This window comes from Setaria viridis, chromosome 5, assembly GCF_005286985.2.
Source record: "Setaria viridis chromosome 5, Setaria_viridis_v4.0, whole genome shotgun sequence".
NCBI lineage: Eukaryota > Viridiplantae > Streptophyta > Magnoliopsida > Poales > Poaceae > Setaria > Setaria viridis.
Window position 1 is genome coordinate 31,944,267 of NC_048267.2, and position 16,882 is coordinate 31,961,148.

Genomic DNA, 16,882 nt, shown 5'->3' on the forward strand with positions numbered 1-16,882 from the left:
AAATGAAAAAAACACATCATGAAAGTAATGGACTTTTAATTTCCCTAAGCACAATGCGGTACCAGTAACCTTTGTGCAGTGCTGGTGTTCATCAAGTCTATAATCACCACTCATCATCCCCCCCAGAGAGAGAGAGAGAGAGAGAGAGAGAGAGAGAGAACGGAAAGGAGCGGATTTCTGAACAAACGCAGATTATGTACGTGGAGATGACTCGGATCCCTAGTGGGCGTGTGGTCTGTGGCGGCCTGCCTGATGACCAATGGCCATGCGTCCAAGTACAGCAAGTAGCATCTCCCCCTCTCCGCCGCAGCCATGCCAGGAGACCACAGCTAAAAAGTCACGCGGAATCTTGCCACGCTACGGCGGCTGTACCGGCAGTATACCTACGCAGCATGCATGCCGGCCGCTGTTTGTTCGCCGCAGTACCGCAGCTCCACAGGCGAAGCTACTGCCTACTGCTAGCACCGGGTGCGCTGTGCGCCGCTACGGTCGCGGCCAAACGCGGTGGATGCGGCGGCGCACATGGCGTATTTGGTGCGGTGGGCCGCGGCCACGGACGCGTTTGGTGGCCGGCCGGACGCGGCTCCGCCTCCGTGCGCCACTGCGCCTTGTTGTGGCCACGTACGCGCGGCGGCCGCTCGATCCCGCCGTTTTGTCGCTTCTTTCCGCTCTTGTTTTCGAGTGGCGGAGGGAGGAGGCACGGTGAACCGAGCTCGGGAGCCATACGGAAGGTGAGGTGCTGGCACGGGCAGGCAAAGTTGGCTCAAGAGCGGAGCGGCTGCACCTGCGCTGTCGCGCGACAGGTTCAGGGTGTGGGGGCCTGGGTAAACCCTGCCGTGAAATTTCCCTCTGCTTGCCACTGGAAGAGATCGAGGTGTCCGCACTTTCTCTCTCTCTCTCATCAGTGATTGTGATTCAGTGCCGAGAAGAATCTGACAAGAAAGCCCTTTACCCAGTCCGAGGAAGGACGTGGCCACGTACTGTGCTTTGTACTCCGCTTCGGAGGAGAAGATTTTTGCACTGCTAGATCCTGTGGCTGCGGGATTGGTTGCGGTCAAGTGGCCTGTGGAACTTCTTCCGAACCACACGTGCCGCAGCGCCACGCAAATCCACGAGACGAGAAGTTTGATTTCTCCTCTCTGCCGCGTGCTTTGCTATGCTCCCAGCGGCTCAAAAATCTGCGGTTGTTTCTAGTTCATGCTCATCACTGCTTACGCACTTGGCAGCACCGATACAAAGGCAGACAAGCATAGCATCACACGGTCTCAGTTGCATCGTCTTCCGTTTGGCGCTACTGGTTCTCTTCCACGAGCAACCCTGAACAGGTTACAGGTTGTTGCAGCACCAAAAATCTTGTAACACACACTTGACCTAAATTTGTTTTTATGGCAAAAATAAGTGCTAGTACCTTAGGCCATGTTTAGTTACCTCCCAACTCCCAACTTTGACACTATGCAAAAAGAAGATTCCCCATCACATTAAACTTACGGTACATGCATGGAGTACTAAATGTAGACGAAATTAAAAACTAATTGCACAGTTTTGTTGTACTTTGCGAGACGAATCTTTTGAGCCTAATTAGTCAATATTTGGACAATAATTCATAAATACAAACGAAACGCTACAGTGTGCTACAGTGCTGGCACAGGAATTTTGCATCTCCCAATTTAGCCAACTAAACAAGGCCTTAGTACTGGCAGCATGAGACAGTTGGGTTATACTACATACATCAACTAGGCGGTGTATGCATAGTTAATCCAAGCTCTGCATCTCTACATCCTGTTTATTTCGTCCTCGTTAAATTACTACCTACTAGTAAAGTTTGTTCAGAATTTTACTACCGGGGAAAAGGAGAGGGGGAAAGAGTCGTTTTTGAAATGCCATCTGATGGCATCATAACGCAGTGACGTCCACCCATGCCACCTCAGCAACCGGCCATGGATGGAGCCAGTAGAGTACAAGACAAATGCCGTATGCGGACGGACGGCAATGGACCGTATGGAGGAGCAGTATACCAGGTGACATGATGTACACAAAATGGTCCAAACCACATGAAAATGGGAAACTGGACAGCTCATCCTCATTAAAATCTGAAACGGAAACGACTGTACAGATGCGGCGCAGACGACGTCCCCCTGTCTCTCTCCTCTCCTCGCTCGTCTTCCGTATTCACATGATGGAAGAAGAGGCGAGCGCTCATCACACACGCTACCAAACATGCTATTGCTGGATAAAATTATGTAAAATTAGAATTATCATATTTTTTCTCGCTTCCCCTAAATAAAAGAAAATCGAAGTCCTACTGCAACACGTCCGCCGCGATGTGATGTAATACTCGATCCAACGGCCAGGACTAAAATTCACGACGCCATCATTTCTGAAACTGAAAGGGGAAAAAAAAGAAGAAATACGGTGATTGAATTAGAGCCAGAGGGCACCGGCCTTCTTGAGGATGGGCACGAGCTCGCCGGAGATGTGGACGGCCATAAGCCGGTCCAGCCCGCCCAGCAGCTTCCCGCCGACGAACACCGCCGGCAGCGCGGCGGCCTCGGCGCCGGCGCCGGCCGGGACGACCCCGGCGAGCGCGGCCTCGTCGGCGACCTCGTGCACCGCCGGGTTGACGCCGAGCCCCTGCAGCAGCCGCTTCACGACGTGGCTCAGGCAGCACCCGCGCCGCCCCACCACCAGCACCGGGCTCTCCGCCACGGCCCTCTCGACCTCCGCCCTGCCGCCGCCGTCGTCCCCCGCGGCGTCGGTCCGAGCGGCGGGCTCCTCCGCCGCAGGCTCCGGCTTCACGGCGACGACGCCCGCCGCCTCAGCCGCCGGCACGAGCCACGGCCGGGCGCTGCTGTAGGGGATCGCCTGGTACATTACTTCCCCACCTCCCGAGACGTGCTTTTGAGTTTGACGTCCCGGCCGCCGCGCAGAGTCTCCCCTAACTTTTCCGTTCTCCCTCTCTCTCTCTTCCTTTTTTTCCCCCTTCCTCGCGGGCGTGGTTCGTGTGGGTTGCGATGGTTGGGGTCGGGGCGCTGGTGTTATGGCGGGGCGACGCGGGATATATACAGGGGCAGGTGAGGTGTGGCGGGTGACGTCACGCGGGACCCACGCCGCGACGCGGGGGTAGCTTTCGAACGGTTCGCGCGGACTGACTGCTGCGGCACACGCGAGTCTCGCTCGCGCTCGGCGCTGGCGTGGAGGGGCGTCAGCCGCGGCTCGGGGACGCCGGCTCCGTGACGACAGCTGCTACTGAGGCAGACGCGGACCCGCGCGCGCGTTGCGGTTGGACTCTCATGATGGGAGGCGGCCCGATCCTGATACTGGAGCGGAGGAGAGCCTGGGCGGCCGCGAACAGCGGGCACGATTATTTCGCGAGGGGGTGCGAGGTGGCTGCCGACGGTTGGCTGCGTATTCCGGTGTGCCAAGTGGACGGACCAGTTCCTGTCGTAGTCTTCTTCCGTAGCATATCGGCGCATCCACGGCGAGAAATGCAAGTTATTTCGCTGAGGGATTAGATGATAGGACCAGCATACATCGGATCCATCTTTTATTCTCGTGAGATATAATTCTACTTAAGATTACCAAACTAGATTATGGATCAACTAATGCGGATCGAGTGGACTAATTGCAGCTAGTACAACACTACTGAAAAGAGTAAAAGACTATGGAATATTGAGCTAGTTGAAGCCTACTGCAAACCAAACATAATCATAATAAAGTTGCCATTCTCTATCAAGCCGTCTTAGAAGAACCAAGCTGTTTGGATCAACGGCGAAACCGTATACTATGACCCCTCCAATTTCGAAGGGGAGCGGGTCAGCACAGGCCACCCGGGGTAGCTGCAATTGGAGCACACAATTGTAGCTGTGTAGATTTTTGGTCGTCGTCGGCCGCCCAACGTCTTCGATCGCGTGTGTAGTGGCGTCAGCAGCAGCGGAGTCGTCGTAATCCGAGACGTCACGCGGGTTGGACGTTACCCGCCGTTACTTGTCTTGCCGTGTCCTCGTATTCCCCCCCGTTTTTTACCAGCACATGTCGATCGCGGGCGCCGCTCGTGTTCCCGGTAGCTAGCCGGATTAAACTAGTGCCGGTCGATCGAGCCAACTTGCATTGGGAGGCAGCCGGCCGGTCAGACCGTGCGTGTGTGTTGCCGGTCGATGGAGAAGAATACGATCGCTCTTGCGTGGCGGGGACAGCGCATGTGGATCACGTATGACGTCCCTTTTGTTGGCCCCGTGCGTCGCTGCTTCGGTTGGGGACCTTGGCTCGGGGAGGAGAGGACAGCTCGCGTGACGCATCCGGAGACAGGCATCTGATATATTTTGTACTTGCGGCCCTTGTTTCTTCACTCCGCTCGCGTCTCTTACTCTCTTTGCGGGCTGCAATTTGTGTTGCTGCTGCTCGAATTACAGTACTCATCCATCCTAAATTATAAGTCATTCCAAGAATCTTGGAGAGTTAAAGTATCTCAAGTTTGTCCAAATTTATATGATAATATATAACATTTATGATGCCATCTAAGTATTATTAGATTCTTCATCAATTATATTTTCATAGTATACCTATTTGATGTCATAAATCTTTATAATTTTCTCTATAATTTTGGTCAAACTTGAGATGCTTTAACTCTCCAATATTCTTGAAATGACTTATAATTTAGGATGGAGGGAGTATTACATATGTAAAGTGGCAATTCGGCATGGTTTAGATACCCTTGCTACTTCACGGTGGTTTTATGAAAATTTGTGTCACAAATACGTCATTTTAGTTTTTGAACATCTAGTGGGCCATCAGCATTAATTCCAATGCATACCAAGGCAGTTGGATTAGCATTTGGCCTCCCAGTGGTACGCAAACCTTAGGGGATGTTAGGTAACACTCCACTAAAGAAAACACAGCTCCACTCTACTAACTCCATCCTTTTGCAGCTCTACTCCACCAACTCCGCAAAAATATGGAGTTGTTGTACGTGTTTGGCTGGTTGCAGTGTTCCAGCTCCAGAAACCTAAAGACTTGTTGTGAATAGTCTATTTTAACCTTTGCGAATGATCCCACGTGTCAGTCTCTTCTCTTTACTCCCTTCCTCTTCCTCTCTTTCCCTTTTCAGTTTTGGACGAGAAATCATCCTGAGCTCCACGCCATGGGCAGCGCGTCATCCCTGCCGCCGTCTTCCTCTCTGTTGGTTGGGAGGCCACCAACACATGGCAGCGCAGCCTAGCCGGTGGTAGTGGTACAGCGCTGCCCCGCGGGGGACAAACGGGCGCTGCCATGGTGAGCGCCTGAGCGGCGCACGGGGCATTTAGGCCACCGGCGGGCAGCGGCAGTGCGGAACGGCGAGTGAAGGCGGCCGCGCTGGGCACCGCCCTGCTCGCCACGACCGCCTCCATCACCAGTCCCCGCCCCTTGTTGCCAGCGGGCGCGTCCGGCACTCCGGCTCTGCCGGCACCTGCGCCTAGAGAGTGCATGTGAATCGCGGCCATTTTCACTAGAGATTGGGGCCCGCAGCCTACGAGGCCCCGCAACCTGCAGGCCGGCATGGCATGGGGCACGAAGGCGGCGCCCGCAGCCATTTTCACTGGAGATTGGGGACGGCGGCGCCCAATCCACTGGTGGCGGCGCTAGTTCGAGGCGACGGGAGGATGGAAGGGGATGACGGGAGAATAGCGGTGTTTTGTTTTGTTTCACGAAGCGGTACATGTGTAATCAGTGGCATGGTGGGTAATTACCCCACAACTCCATGAGGAGGTCTGAAACTGGAGTTTTTGGAGCATCCCTTGAGGTACTCCACAAAAAAACGTGGATCTGACCCCTTGCTCCATCTTTTTTCTGGAGCTGGAGTTGGTGGAGCTAGACGTGTTTGGCTGCGAGTTTTTTTGAAGTTAGTGGAGTGGAGCAAATTTTTCTGGAGAGGAGTGCTGCCAAAAAGTTTCAGCAAGGAGATGGACGGCACAATTGCCGCCCGACAAAAAGCATAGCTAAATGCTTGCGTCATTGCGGAGCCACATGATCCGTGTACATGCAAGCACGTACGCCATGCTTCAAGTCCTACTTGGCATATTTTGTCTTGGTTTCCTCCGCCAAGTGGACGACGACACAGACATATGCCAGTCTTCTAAACTCTACAAAGAAATACTCCATAGAGGAAAGAATGCTAATCGCACTGTCCTAATTAAACTAGTAGGGTTTGACGTGCGCGCGCGCTTTCCACTATATAAACAACTATGCGCGTTTTGATCTTGATGTTGTAAGTAAAGTTTCACCTCTTGTTGTTGATTCAAACATTTGTATAACTCAATATGCAATCATCTTTTATATTTAAAATATATAAGTAACCGGACTGGACTATATATGTATATTATTTGTATATATACCTACTATACCTCAAGTTAATGGTTTGAAACTCATATACCAAATGAAACTAATCCGTTAATCCTGAACTTTAAACTAGCTGTGACTTAAAACTAGTTTATGGAGTTAAATGTTATATATTTCTAGTTTAAATACCGGGGCAAACAATGAAATGGTGTATGGACAAAGCTATCGCTGATGATATGAAATGGGGTTAGAAGGGATATACGCAAAAGGAAGAACACTAGATTGGGATACATCCAGGATACCCGGTTTCGAAGTATGATGTGCCATCTCCAAACATGACCAACAAACTTAACTAGGGGGTGGGAGCAAAGAGAGGTCATCTCAAATCAAATAGATTGCTACATGAAGATTCGTGGTATACCTTTGACCATAGTAAGATTTAGGGAACGACTATCAAAACAGGGAACTCTAGTAAATGCTACTGGAAAGGATGCAAACATACATATTTTTCAACTAAAAGTATAAAACAACACATATATAACCATAGTTACTCATGTGAACCAAGACAATTCGCAAGTTTTAGTTTTACCTTTGGGATAATATACACAAAAACTAAAAGTAGGAGAAGGCAGCTGGTTGGACCCTATAGTTTGCTATTTCTAATTCTAAATCCTATGTCCTCCAATCCTCCTATACCTAAGCAGTGATGGCATTAATTCGTCGTCCATTCCTCGAATGACGCTAGCGAAGACACCTCTAGGCAATTGATAATACCGAACATATGTAACCATAGCTAGCTGCTCATATGAACCAAGATAATTTTCAGGTTTTAGACTTGCCTCTGGGATAATATACACAAAAAACTAAAAGTAGGAGAAGGCAGGTTGGACTCTGTAATTTGTTGGTTTTAGTTCTAAATCATATCTCCTCCTACCTAAGCAGTGATGCCATTCATCGTCCATTTCTCAAATGACGCTAGAGAAGTCTCCTCGATCTAGGCGATTGATATACTTTTCTAGCAGGCCATCTAAAGCCACCATAACAAAGCTATATGCTTCCGTCATTTAATATAAGGTCTCTTTATACCTCTATCAATGTGCACCCCTGCAACTTTTAAATTTATGGGTACAGATAATCTCATCTAAATACATGCAAAATTATAAAGTTTTTCTATTTTGAAAGTGTCATAATTTAAAATCAATATAGCAAATTATAATATAAAGAATATAAAGAAGAAATAGAATCGTAGCAGCATTTTACAAGAAAGCATAATCCATGCTTCCTCCTAAGATCTGTTTGGCATAGCGCCGATTCCTGAAAAATAGCTCTAGCTTTGACTTTTTTTTGATGAAGCAGCTTTTCCTAGTTCTAGCTTGACTTGATGGAAAAATATTTGAGTGGCTTCTCCTGTTATTTGACAATGTATAGAGAGATCAAATATCAATAGTACCCTTATCTCTTTTCTCTTTTATTTTCTTTTGTTCCCATTTCCTTTTCTCTCTCATTCCCATTCCTTCTTTGTTTTTTCGTTTCCTTTTCTCTGTCTCCTTCCCATTCCTTCTTCATTCTTTTTTTTCCCTCTCTTTCTGGTGATGTTGCAGTCCTACAGAGGATGGTATCCTTCTTCTCTCTCCGATTTCTCTCTTTGGCAATATATGTGTTTTGACCCGATCGATGGGCACATGCGTCTTTACATGGAGGGAGGTAACGATGAGCTATGGCTCAAGCTAGAAAAAATAGCTTATGCCACATAATGTAAGATGGTACGGGTGATGCAAATAGAATGATCCTCAAAATAGCATGGGTGATGTGGTGATACTAGGCATCAAGCGGAGCCACCTGATTTGGATCCAACTATCATGGTTCTTCTCATGCAGTGTGCTGTTCATCTTCCTATTTCCGCACGCAGCATTGCAGCAGTAGCAGTAGCGATGTTTCTTTGACGACCACGCGACATCCACACTCAGTTTGTGTCATTGTGGAATCTCCAACCCGGACGGTGCTAATAATCCGAAAGAGCTCTTCAACGGATATGAATTGGATGGTGCCTAAAATTTAAGGGAGTGGAAACAGTACTGTCTATACAGACTATTGAGCTGTGTAACTAGTCGGCCGGTGGTCAGGCACCCACGCACCCGTGCCCTCAACTCTCAAAGCCCCATGTTCGAAGTTCGGCACGTTCTGGCCGTGATAGACCCCGGAACCCGTTGTCCGGCCGGCGTCGCTCGAAATACCAGAAAGTACAGGTGACCGACCGGCCCCGGAGGCCGGAGCGAACGGGACCCGCCTTCGACGGTCGCCGGACGGACCTCTCGCGAGCTCGTCGACCCACCGCCCACGCTGTCAGTTGTCACATGGACATGGTTGCGCCGCGCGGGCTCCACCCGACACTGATGGCGCGTCATCCGGGCGTCAGCCCCGGGGGCCCGCTTGCGGATCCGGCTGACGTGCCGTGGATATCGCCATATCTGGGATTTGGTTCGCTGCGCCTGCGCACCCCCGTTCCGTTTTATCCACTTGGTAGTGGTGCCCCTCCTCGTCTCGCTAGGCCGCGGAAAGCTTCCGGTTGTCCCCGTCCACGGGGCACGAGTCAGCACACGCAGGTCCCGAACGGATAGCGCCTTAGTTACCATACCATACAAAAAAAAAAGAAGGTTTAGTACTTTGGTCCATAAAGTAGGCGGCACATACTCCAGATTACAGGCGACAAAGCTCATCGTGCTACAACACTAACTACGTCTTCCAGCTTTATCAGTCGGCACACTTGTGGTTAGGAGATGACGGATCTAATTGCAATTTGCAAGGACGGAGCACACAAATGGAAGGAATGACAACGTGGAGCAACTTCCAGTTTTCTCGGCAAATTAAAGGTGCGTGGCATGTCATCACGTACGTCATCTGATGCCGAGCAGGTGCATGTTTTTTTTGCAAGCGTAGCATGTGTTCGGAAAGCTAAGGCCAGACGTCACTATTTTTAGAATTAGGTGCGGTGGCGCCGTCAATCCCTTCTTCCCAGGGAGTAGAAGTGGCCAATTGTCGCCAATTCAAGATCCGGCCCGGGCATAAAAACGCGACCACCCTTTCGGTCGGCCTCTCTCATAAAAATCTAGCGAGTCTCTCGCGCAGCGCAGATATGCCCCGCACCACCACCCAGGCGCCTCCCTTTTTCCACCACGGAAAAAGGCGGCGAGCATCGCACTTGTTAGCGTAGCGAGGTCGTCGTGTCGTGCGTGGACCCGATCGTGAGCGGAGCCACGTCTTGTGGTGTGTTTGGCGTCCAACGCAGAGCGTAAGCTAGCTGGCTAGCATCCCTCACTTTCTTTACGACTGACTGGTATCGAAGTGTGGTCTCGCCTCTATGGATGTCACACGGTCGTCAGTTATGATATGATAATGCTAGAGCACGTATACACACATGCGATCTTATCCTTGATTGCTCGGCTAACCTTGTCCACGAATTTATTAAATCTGTTGACCTTGTCCCTATCCATTGCGAGCCGATTCTATACTGCACACGTACAGCCACGTTCGAGCTTCGACCAGCCTCACGGATGCGTATGATTGGCCCTAGGACTGGAATGCTATGGGCCGGTCCTGCCGAGAGAGCCAAAAAATAGAAAGCCAGCAACAGCCCAGTATTATTATGTGGCCTTGTGGTCTCCACGGGCCAATTCTAGCAAATTGGCCCATTCGGCCTGTCATCCATCCTAACGCACCGTGCGTGAGCACAAGGCCCACGTATAGAAGGTCGACGAGAAAGCAGCTCGGGCCCAATCCGCACCGCGCTTTTTAGTTGTGCGGCGGCGGTACGTGGGCGGTGCGGTAAGGCGCGCCGCGCGGTAGGATTCTGTTTTTCTCCCCGTCCAGATGAAATCAGTCTCAATGTACAGTTTTACTGTCCTGTTACGAAACTTCTCACTTATTTTATGAAACTACATCATCCCTTTCCTCATAAATACCTTTCCAAGTTAACAAAATTGCTGATGCTGCATAAACTAGCCTGAAAGAACGGATCAACGGAGCATGGTAAGGTTTGTAGCTCAGTAGCCGGGCGTTGGAGACGACTTGCCGCGGTGGCGTGGGTGGGTGCCGTGAAAGGTCGACGTCGGATGTGGCGTTTTGCAATTTTTTTCCCTGCCGTCACCTGCAATCCGTCGACCAGGTGTGCCTCCGTCACTCCTGCCTGAAACGGCGCTCGTGTGCTAGAGCCTAGAGGGTTCGGCTAGAGTTCCCTAGCTATCCCAACCTCCCAATTTCCCAACAAACACTATCGATCTGAGCCTGGGCTGGTGAGTGGTGACATTTCCGGTGCCATGTCGCGGCGCGCAGCAATCTGACCCGCTGCTTTTGCTGAACCCTGGGCGTTTTCTTTTGCAGCGCTGCTTACTTTGTGTGCCGTCGCGTTTCTTTGCGGTCGAGCAAAAGTTTACTACTTGTATATTCAAAAGAACTAGTGGTGGTCCGGGCGGCAAAGCGTGGCTCCTACCAACTATGCGTGCCGGATAATCATCCGATCGAGCTGAGCAAAACGGGCTGTACGTACCGACAGTGCTAGCTGGCAGCTGATGCTTGAGAGTGTTGCGTCGCCACTTGTCTATACCCGCCTGACAGCGCAGAAACGCCTGGTGCAGGACTATACCAGCTTCCAATATATGCTGTGAATGGTGTCGTGATGGACAGGACGGCCGGTGACGGGTTGAAAACCATCTGTTCTTCCTAAATAAGTAACAAAGCCGTTAGTTCTTGTTGGGCGTGCCCTTTTCAAAGATAACGCGAACTGAATGGCGAGACATGTCAAGGGAAAACCATCTGATCGAATCACGGTCGGAGTTTATTTTGATGCATGCATGGGCGAGGTCTACATGAAATTCTACAAATGGGAAGTTCTAAGATGTCGCACCATAACCATCGAATTTCGTGAGAGCTTTTGCTTTTGGATACCACTGGAATGGAAACCAACCTATATTTACTTACTTAGTCATACTATGGTTTCTAGTTCAGTGGAAGAATCTACTCGTTACCGCCGAGCCTGGCACCGCGTGATCGTCTAAAGAAAGGCCCCTGCTTTTCCACCCTGCTCCACCAACTCCATCACTAACCTATCTTTGCTTAGCTAGCCAGCCTAGCCGGCTAGCCCCCATCTATCGCGTGATAAATCCAAAACCGAAAACTAGACGTGCGGCGCCACAGTCAAGCTGAAAACACATTTGGACCAAATCTTGCGCTAATGAATTGTCAGTTCGGTAGCTTAATCATTGTCTCTCACCTAACAAGAGTAAAGCGCCGACAAATCTCATGCCGGGCATCACGTTTCTCTGCAGCAAAGGAAAATAACGCGCACCTCGACGTGACTTCGCGACTTCTACTGGCAGCAAGTGGACAAAACAAATAGAACGACTCGAAAGCAGTAATGCATTATGAACAGCCTCAAGCACATGAATTCAATCACGTAACCCAATCTTACAGACCGCCAAGAACAAGAATTACAAAGAAGAAACTAGCAAGATCAAAGAAATTTAAACCGAGAAGAGAGAAAGAAGGGGAAGGGAACACCACCACCGACAGTCTCAGGCAAAGAATCCCAACAACTCCATTTGCAATGGAATTGGAGGACTTGGCATTCCCATCTCAGACTCACAGCAGGTAGCCCAGAACGGCGGCGAGGCCCGCGACACTCCAGCCGACGGCCCTGGCGCTGGCGGCGCCCGTGGGCGCGGAGTCGTCGGAGCCGGCGGGCCCAGAGGCGGCGTCGGAGGACCCGCCCTTCTTGGGCTTGCCCTCGGACGCGGTGGGCGCGGCGGCAGGGGCCTTGGCCCCGAAGAGCTCCATGGGCAGGAGCACCTTGTCGACGGAGTAGACGGCGAGCGGCTTGTTGGAGTAGAGCGCGTTGCTGATGCGGACGTCGACGACGCCGGAGGAGACGTTGACCTGGTTGTTGGTGTCGGAGGTGATGTTGAGCGTGTAGGGCCCGTCCCGGCCGGAGGCCTGGGTGCGGACGGGGTTGCTGGCGGTCTGGAAGGAGTCCATGCTGTAGAACTGGGGCAGGACGTGGCCCTGCACCAGCGACACCTGCTGCTGCTGGGTGAGGGAGTTGAGCGTGCCGGGCTTGAGGTTGTTGAAGGCGTTGTCGGTGGGCGCGAACACCGTGTAGCCGCTGCCGCCGTTGCCGAAGGAGCTGTTGAGCTGGCTGTTGAGCTGCGTGTCCTGCTGCGTCTCCTTCATCAGCCGCATGAACGTCGTGTACTGCCCGCCCTTCTCCAGGATCGCCGTCACGTTGGGGGGCCCGCTCGGCGCCGCCGCGGGGCCCGGCGCCTGCGCCAGCGCCGCGGGAACCACCGCCAGCGCCAGGAACGCCGCCGCCGCCACGGCGATGCGCCTCGCCATTATGGGTTGTGTGGGCTGCTGCGGAGCGCGGCGGTGTAAGGTCGACTAGCTGGTGGTGAGCGTAGAGTAGCGTAGTGTGCTATCGGTAGAGAGGCTAGAGCGGTGGGGTAGGTTGATATAGGGAGGCGGAGGCGGAGCGGGGCTGTGTGGGGTAGAGCTTCATGGCTGGAGCTGAGCTGGTTGTGGGGCGTACTGAGCGGTGGTTGCCCCGGTGGTTACGACCGGCGGGGGCGCGCGGAATAAGGGAACATGCGTGCGCGCCGATCCGATGGAGACTACGAGAACGAACGAGAGGGCCCGGCTCCGGCTCGGCCCCGCGCGCGGCGAGGGGTGGTGGTGGTCTGGTGGAAATGGATAGAGCTCGCAGAAGGAGCCGTGTTACTGTCTGTCAGTTCGCGCGCTGCACGGCGGCGGTGAACGATGATTAATGGCGGTGGCCGTTGCGGCGGCGAATTCTCCGCGGCTGATGATGTGACGTCGACGCGTGAACGGCGGCGGCACACGGGATGACGGGACAAGTGTTTCCCGCTGGGGTCGTGTCGTAACTGATGCTAATTCGGACGAGGACAGGTTGGGTAAAATTATGGACGTGCCCTGTGTTCCTTGAGTGAGGCTGTGTACATTACACGCATGTGGCTCAGTGGCTGCCAGTACGGTTGCGCACGCGCACAGCCAGCAAGCTGGATGAAAATCTCGATGGGCACGATCTGTTGACTTTGGCATACCAAGGATTGTAACGGTCATCAGACTTATTAAGCGATTATTTTTTTATTTAAAGAATCAGATGAAGTACTGTACTCGATATGCGGGGGGGAAAAAGAAACGTGCAGCTGTCAGACGAAAAGGATCTGCTCTCCACGCACACCGCTCCTCGTCGGTTCACCGGACATGTTTATTTGGCTGTCCGTTGCGGCAAAATCGTTGCTGGTCTGGAAGCTGACCCGGATAGATGGTATACGGCGAGACCGCGAGAACATGATCGGAGGCACGCAGCCGCGTAACCAACTGGCCGATTGATAAACAAATCTCCCACGCTACCCGCGGAACATGATTGGCACAGCTACTGTACGGGGGCTTTGAGTATTGTTTTGCTGCTCCAGTTGCGAGTTAGTAGCATTTTATTTTGCAATCAGATACGGTGATGGAGAAAGCGTTAAGCGTTTGGTATGTTGCCGAAGGTCCAAAACTGCAAGCTCCCGATTCGAGAGCGAGCTAGCACCACAGTTAATCAGTTATTTTTGAAAACGGCGACTTCTAAACCAAAGCTCGACCGATCTAGATAGAAAGAAAGGAGGAGGAAGATTTGTCCTCGACGGTCGATGCAAGTATTTCATAATTTCAATGACTGGAGATGGAGTTCAACACAGATGAACAAATGATTAAATTGACGTCTAGGAGCATTGATGGTGCGGTTACACCATACTCCCTCTGTCCCACAAAGACTGTCCGTTTAGAAAATTTTAGATGAGATAGTAGTAAAAGTCCAAAGTATCCATAATAACTCTTCTTAATCGGATGGATTACTGAGTAGAATTAATTATACATGCACGCTTGCTGTAATTATCGGAACTATTAGCCTTCCTTATTTAACGAGTCTGGCTCGATCATCGATGGTGGAAGTAAGCCATCGATGTTGGAAGTAAACGATCACTTCATTAGTTGGGTTAGAAAGTATTATGAGGATTTTTATTGGATTGTCTAAAAATTATATGGATACTCTTTAACAAGTTTTGAAGGCTAAACAAAGTAGTCATGCGTTCGTGGGACGCAGACGATCAACCAACCGCGAGACACACGTTTTGGACCGTGGGTGCGTTTACGATCGGTCGAGCTGGTTGCCACTGACCCGATCTGTCAGGTGGACAGGATCCCGGCACCGGACGGGGAGGCAGTAGTTGATCAGATAGCGATCGATGTGGATCGGTGGGTCCGAGCATGCAAAACAAAGCTGGCGGCAGCATCACACGCATGCACATGCTCAGTCCGATTATGCAAGTTCGTTAGGGCATTTTTGGGGTCGGGCCGGGGTGTCAAACTGATGCTGCTGCTGCCTGCTGGGACACTACTGCTCCCTGCTCTGCTGTGACCTCTGAATTCCCTCTCGCGAATTAAAGAGAAACCGGGGCTGGTTCGTCATCTCCACGAGCTGGAGCCCGTTCGCTGCGTTGGAAGCCATCATGGACACGCGCGCAAGCACGCGCCAGAAAACACCGACCAGCAGGGACAACAATGATGCCGACGTGCATGTCTCCATGCTGTGTCCAGCCTTTTTCTGTTTTGCAGCGAGCGCCCAAATGCCCAATGCTTCTTCGGCTCTGCCAAACAGGAAGGTCGCATGAACGATAAGCCATGCCTGCCTGCTCAAACTTTGATGCCGTGCGTTGGTCGTCGGACTACGGTGTTTGTTGGAAATGACCCTTGGTGTACCGTGGAGTAGATTGGAGTCGCTCGGTACGGTTCGCAACCTGGCATACGTGTCGTGTACACCAGCCAGCAGGCCAATGACAGCAGACATTACCAATTTATTACCATGTCCATGAGGGCACAATGATTGAAAAACATCGGTTGGCTGGAACTGCACAGAAAACGAAGCTACTGCTACTGGATCCTAGCGCAGAAAGAGGGGGAAATAAACGGAGAAAATTCGCGAGTTCTCTTTCGAAAAAGAAAAGAAAATTCCTGAGTAAGGGTTGCATTTGCATGAGGAGGGAAACAACCCAATTTACTTTTTTTTTGAGACCCAATTTACAACACGGGCTAGACCAGTCTGGGCCTCTTAGGAAGAACAAAGGGCCCACAACAGGCACAGCAGTTCCGTGAAAAATGTCGGCCCATTTAACCAATTGCTCGTTTTTGTTTCAGGAAGTAAATTGCTCCTTTTTGGGGGGCTTTACTTTTTGAGGTAAACAGCAATTGGCAAATGCGAGAACTCTCCAAAGCGCGAGAAGTTACATCCCCACATCTGCAATTACTCCAGGCGACTATATTGCATTGAAATATAATCCATCCACCCGAATTCGATCATCAGTCATGTCAACATCGACTTGTCCTTGCATAAACATCAGCTCAAATATTGCGACGGAGATGCTTCACTGTATCATTCCTCTCTTCAAACAAAACACACCAATTCAATTACTTTTAGACCCTGTTTGGACCATGGAATTGAATACCATTCTACTGATCATAATTTAGAAACAAATTAATTAAGCTAATATAATTGTACGTGGAACGTATTTGTATATTATTATTGACGATATGGGAGAGATACTTATGTGCTGCACTTCTGCTACAGGGAAGCGAGTCCAAGAACGTGCTATAAGAATTAAATTCCATTCTAATAATCATAATCTATAGAATCAATTTCCATCTCCCACCCCATAAATTTAAGATAGGCTTATATCTAAACTTTGGAAAGTTGTGGAATGCCACATTCCAAGATAAATTAGCCTGATCCATTAAGTAGATTCCAATTCCTTCAAAATGAAGGGATCCAAACGGAACCTTACATGTCAGCTCCTAATTCAATCGCCAATCTACTCCTCGTGTTGATGCACTGGCACATTATTCTTCACGGGCATATAGCTAACATAAAAATTGAGTAGAATTATCGCTAAACTTCATGAGATGACATCGTGGTTTTGTCCCATAGAACAAAGCAAGTGAAAACACGACTGGACATGAATGTTCCGGATTTTAGAGCAAAATGGATTCATTTGGGTGGAGAAGATGATGGGCGACGGGGTGGAAAGAGATCAGATTGGACATGGTTTACGCATGCGTGCATTCGATTACGCATCACGCCGAATGCGTAGCTGAAACAGAGACGATTACGCATGCCTGTATTCGATTACGCGTCACCCGAGTGCGTAACGCATCGCCTTACAGCGTAGCTTTGCCACCTTTTGTTGCGTTGAGGTGCATAGAGATGGATAATACGCGGGAAATCGCCTTATTTCTATACGCGAGAACCGTAGCTAACCGGACAAACATTCAGAAAATTTGAAACTGTCCCTTCTCGAGCGAAGTCGCACTGTCGCAGCACCCAGCTCACACTCGAAAAGGGTCTGCATCATCCACCGTCCTTCCCTATTATTAATCACACTGCTACGCGGGTCCAGAAACCGTGGGACCCACCTGTCGGCGAGAGAACCTCGTCGCTGACACCTTGCTCCCCTCCGTGTTTACC

General features: G+C 50.8%; 2 protein-coding genes across 2 annotated transcripts; both read right to left on the reverse strand.

Annotated features, from left to right (window-relative positions):
* Positions 1 to 2,052: 2,052 nt before the first annotated feature.
* On the reverse strand, positions 2,053 to 3,043 carry LOC117854982 (monothiol glutaredoxin-S5). Its single transcript, XM_034737251.2, has one exon. It carries the CDS (start codon positions 2,869 to 2,871, stop codon positions 2,422 to 2,424), a length of 450 nt encoding a protein of 149 aa, XP_034593142.1. The 5' UTR covers positions 2,872 to 3,043; the 3' UTR covers positions 2,053 to 2,421.
* An 8,680-nt stretch (positions 3,044 to 11,723) lies between these two features.
* Positions 11,724 to 12,864, reverse strand: LOC117854749 (fasciclin-like arabinogalactan protein 11). Its single transcript, XM_034736984.2, has one exon. It carries the CDS (start codon positions 12,694 to 12,696, stop codon positions 11,947 to 11,949), a length of 750 nt encoding a protein of 249 aa, XP_034592875.1. The 5' UTR covers positions 12,697 to 12,864; the 3' UTR covers positions 11,724 to 11,946.
* Positions 12,865 to 16,882: the final 4,018 nt, after the last annotated feature.